The sequence below is a fragment of the Ochotona princeps genome, chromosome 1, assembly GCF_030435755.1.
Source record: "Ochotona princeps isolate mOchPri1 chromosome 1, mOchPri1.hap1, whole genome shotgun sequence".
NCBI classification, from domain to species: Eukaryota; Metazoa; Chordata; class Mammalia; order Lagomorpha; family Ochotonidae; genus Ochotona; species Ochotona princeps.
In genome coordinates this window covers 94,981,344-94,986,240 of record NC_080832.1, presented here as the reverse complement: position 1 = coordinate 94,986,240, position 4,897 = coordinate 94,981,344, and the positions used below count along the sequence as shown (strand labels likewise).

The 4,897-nt window shown below is 37.2% G+C and overlaps 1 protein-coding gene across 1 annotated transcript; it reads right to left on the bottom strand.

The window, feature by feature from the left end:
* Positions 1-2,312: 2,312 nt before the first annotated feature.
* LOC101526542 (cytochrome c oxidase subunit 7C, mitochondrial-like) lies at positions 2,313-2,450 on the bottom strand. Its single transcript, XM_012925584.2, has one exon. The coding sequence runs from the start codon at positions 2,448-2,450 to the stop codon at positions 2,313-2,315; it is 138 nt and encodes a 45-aa protein (XP_012781038.2).
* Positions 2,451-4,897: the final 2,447 nt, after the last annotated feature.

Sequence of the window (4,897 nt, the reverse complement as noted above, 5' to 3'; positions counted from 1 at the left end):
AAACAATATTGAAAACTCTGTAATCACATTTACACTGCCATCTCTATTGCATGAAGCATTTTGTTGCTGTTGATTAGATATATTGCATATTCACTCATAATTACTGTCAAATCTTTGTGGTTAAAGATTGAATTAAGCTTTGTGGTTCAGTACATAATGGCCAAGATATTTTTAACAATAAGTTTATATAACCAGCAATAATCATGATATAAAAGATTTTAAACGTTGTTTCTAAGTACAGGTATAAAAATAAATGTTAACATTAGAGTTAAAATATTTTATAATAGTTATGAAAATTCACATACATATAACATTAAACCTGGAACTTTTATAATGAGTCAAGACATTTAAAATACTTCCATATCATATGAAATAATAATTGTGATTTTTCGTTAATTATTAGACTATTAAGTATGGTAATTACATGGATAATTTTTTCTAGATTATTATATGTAAAACTTAGGGATCACTTTAAGTTCACCTATTACATGTAAATGTTTTCTATTCTTTCATTATTCTGATAAACTACAGAATCAAGTGCCAAGTATTTCATTTAAAAAAACATTTTTTATTCAGTAATGTTTACCCTAACATTTTATCACAAGTGGAGATAAAGTAACGAGGCAACGTGAATCCTTGAGTCATAGAGGAATGTAGAGCATGGTGTCTCAAAGTGAAGTGCACCATCTCATGGCAGAATCTCAAGGTAGACAGTGTATTTCAGCAATGTGAAATCTTTGTTCCGAGTAATGTGTAACCATAGACCACACACTTGGTAACTCTTGAAGACAGATCACAGCATCTCTACTTCCTGCAGGCCAGCAGCCATGAATGTAACGTTGGGAATCAGAGGACAGTTCCTGGAAGCACCATTTTGCATTTTCCGTGCTTTCAATCTTTTTTCATTTGCCAACCCCTAGCCCCACCTTTAGCAGACTTTCCTCCCCTGCTGGTCAACACAGCAGAGCTCCCAGACTATCACTTGGTCCAACCTTATGCACTCAACCTGCGCTTCTTGATGTGTGCTAAGGGGAATATGTGGTAAGTAGTAAACATGAGAACAATGGATCAGACCCTGAATAAAAAGTAAAAATGAGTAAATGAATGAATAACATTTTTGCATCCAAGCAATTGGACGGTTTCATTTTTCCTAATTTCTTATTTTTTTAAAGATTTATTTATTTTTAATGGAAAGTCAGATATAAGAGAGGAGGAGAGACAGAGAGGAAGGTCTTCCATCTGATGGTTCACTCCCCAAGAGGTCACAATGGCTGGAGCTGAGCTAATCCAAAGCCAGGAGCCAGGAGCTTCTTCCTGGTCTCTCACATGGGTGCAGGGTCCCAAGGGTTTGGGCTGTCCTCAACTGCTTTCCCAGGCCACAGGCAAGGAGCTAGATGGGAAGTGGAGTTGCCGGGATTAGAACCGGGGCCCATATGGGATCCCAGCACATTCAAGGCAAGGACCTTAACTGCTATATCGCGCCGGTCCCTAATTTCTTATTTTTAAAAACTGATTTTTTTTCTGAATATTTTTGTTCAATGGTGATCTGACCCTGGCTGTTGCCTCAAGCCATGAAATCTATCCCAGTTTTGAAAAGCGTTGCTAAATGCTACAGCCATCTAATGGGGAGATAAATCTGAAAGCACTGTTTAGAATGAGACGTTCAAACCAAAATATCTCCTCTACTATTCTGGAACCAAAGTATCTACTGGCGTGCAGCAGCAGAACGATAAAACTTTTTAAAATACTTGTTTATTTTGTAATCAACCTATGATGAATTTCAAAATACTTGAGGTATATTAATTATTAAGGAAAAATGACGTGAACAAAATGTGTATGGAAGTAAGAAATCATTAACAACACGATCAAAAAGAAATAATATTCGGCTTCACAGGGTACCGTGTTAACTGCTGTATTTCTGTAATTCAGACCAAGTGCAGAACTCTTTCATTCTGTTTTCTGTCTCAGATTCTATTAGCGAATCGGGAAAAAAAATCATTATTTTAGAGCATTACTAACAAATACGGCTGAAAATGTGAAATGTTTACAAATGCAGGGTGTTATGTGAGTGCAACACAGTTGATTATTCTGGACGTAGCCTGCAGAGTATATTGATTTCATGTGCCAGCTTTTTCCAGTTTTCCTTATTCATCTTTGATCAGTTTTCTCTTTCTCTCTGCATTTATGTCAGAAGTTTAATTACAAACATATCTAGTATGCTGTGAGTTCAAGAGTGTGATCCATGTCTCAGTGAGACTGCACCTCTTATGCGGCTGCCCTCTGAAAGAGCCGTATGTCTTAAGCAGCCGGTGTCAGACGATGAAGAAGGATTCTGCAAACCCAGACCCAAAATACAAAGTTACGGGCAGCAGCCTCCACGTGTTTTCCACTGAAAACGGCAGATTCTTCCCTGGGCCCTGTTGGTAGTGGCTCCTACAGATTATGGGCATGGTGAATGCCTGTTGGGTTTGTCTCCACACAGCACGATCTCTAAAGCATCTCTGAAACACAGAGACCCAAAGAGAGAGAAATGGTGGCATCCTTGATCAGTTTCTCTGAAATGTATATAACTTACCTCCTTGCTCTCCTCATTCTTTTATAAATATCAAGATACTGTGTTTCAGCTATTCTGGGAGCTTATTTATTTTAAGAATTTTTCTTAGTGAAAGAAAGATGTATAAAGAGAAGGAGAAATAGAAAGAAAGATCTTCCATTCACTGCTTCACTTCCCAAATGTCTGCAAAGGCTGGAACTGAGCATATCCAAAGCCAGGAACCAGGAGCTTTTTCCAGGTCTCCCACATGAGTCCAGGATCCCAAGGCTTTCTGCCTTCCTCCACTGCTTTCCCGGTATTAATTACCCATCACTTCAAAAATTTCATATCAATTATGCTGAAGAATCAATGGTCCTCGAGCTCCAGAAGCAAGATCTGGAGTGTCATGACACTCATTGCTTGACATGCTTTACTGCAGACAAGCTCTCATCTTGTGTCTTGATAAAGAACTCGCCAATTTTTCATGGGCAGAGAAGTCTGCTCTCCAAGAGCACAGAGATCATGATGGCTCAGTTGAGGCCCAGAACTCCTATGATCAGATAGTGGTTGTAAACCCACTCAGTATTCTCCCATTCAGGACACAGGTCCCAACTCTCCAGGGCAGATGGCACTTATGCCACTAATTACACATCTCTTTTTTTAACCCTATCTCTACTATCATGACAATCATTAAATATTTTTCATGACAAACCTATCTTTTTTCTTACAAAGCTCATTTTCTTCCTTTCATCTATAGTCTATCAATTCTGAAAGTCTACTTTTCTCATGAAAATCCAATCTAGGCTATTAAAGCTTTAGCTCATATCTTTCAAATAGACTTCTGCTTTGTTTCATTATAACAAAGAAACAATATTTAGCTTCAAATATTATCACAATGGCTCTTAGCATCTTTTTTTTGAAAGGAGGCATTGCCTCTTTATCTTCTTTTCCCTAAATTTTGCTACTGTAACCTCATTTGTACGTAAATTCAGTGAAGGGATATCATGACATTCAGAGGATTGAGAAGAAAATATTTTTCCTTTTTCTGTACTATAAATCTATGTTTTAAAATTTTAGAAAATCACAATTGTTCTTGCAGGAGATTCACATTGATTGCTCTGAGACAACTTGGATGCAGGTTAAAATTAGCCCTGACTACAAACTGCTGAAGACAGGAGAACCAGCTTTCCGTTTCATTGCTTTCCAAAGAATGTGCACAAGTCCAGCCAGTGATGCTTGCACTAGACAATCAATATTGTCTCAAGAGTCAACACCTGCCAAGATGTTCTCTAACAAGATTTTCCAAGGGATGGATAACAATGAATTTTGTCACCTCACAGGATAGAATGATAGTTAATATTTTATAAATGTATGGAAACATCCTCCACAAGAGATATCTAAGGGAGACCTCTGAAATAATCTTGCTATTAACAATTAAATTTAAATATATTTTAAATGAGCATGATTATTTTGCATATCTGTCAACATGGCTGCTAACCAATGCTTGGACAATTGAAGCCTCTATTATAATACTTTACCTACTAAACTTCGCAACTGGCTACGGAACAAGTCACCTCATCCAATCAGGTTGCTGTTTATTTTTCAACCAGATGTTCTGAGAATGAATCAAGCAAGTAATACTTAGAATTGGATACCTTTTGTGAGTGAGTTATTCACTAGAGTATCCTTTTAAACTGTACCTCTTGACAAAACTAGCATCTGTAACAAGTTTCCCTAAAAGATCATCTGGTCATTACTGCTTTACAATCCCTGGAGATTCTTCATCAAAAAACGGAACCCATGTGATAAACTCTGTGCATAGTTGCTGTGGGATAAAACTCATGGGCTCGGATTCAGGTGGTTTAAAGTGGCATTCTGCAATTGATTTATTGGCAGTGTCTCTAAGGGGTCAAACTCACTTCTCTGAATTACAAGAGACTTATTATGTCTTGAAGAGAATATTTGTAACCTATGGGCCTCTCTGGGCTTTAGACTAGAACTGATAGCATTCCACTCATACCACACTCCTTATTTGGCTTCTTAGTGGTCAGAAAATGTCAATACAATCCCACTTTTACAAGATCTAAATTATATGTCTCCGTTCTTTTCTAGTAGCACAGCTACATTCCAACGTCCTTTCTAAATTTATGAGTATCTCTCAGTTGTAAATTTTCAACCAAAGCTGTTTGATAGTTGTAGCAGAATTAAATTCTTTCTAGCACCACCAGATGGTGCACTTTGGACTTAAAATTTCAAGTGGTCTTTCTGAAACTAACTGGTAATATTTAGAACTAAAGGAACTTAACACTCTCTTTAATGTATCTTTGGATAAACTTTCTGTAGGATTTCTCTCTCTCTCTTTCT

Excerpts from the sequence above, each read along its gene's own strand:
- LOC101526542 (XM_012925584.2), bottom strand. The coding sequence starts at position 2,450 with ATGCCCATAATCTGTAGGAGCCACTACCAACAGGGCCCAGGGAAGAAT.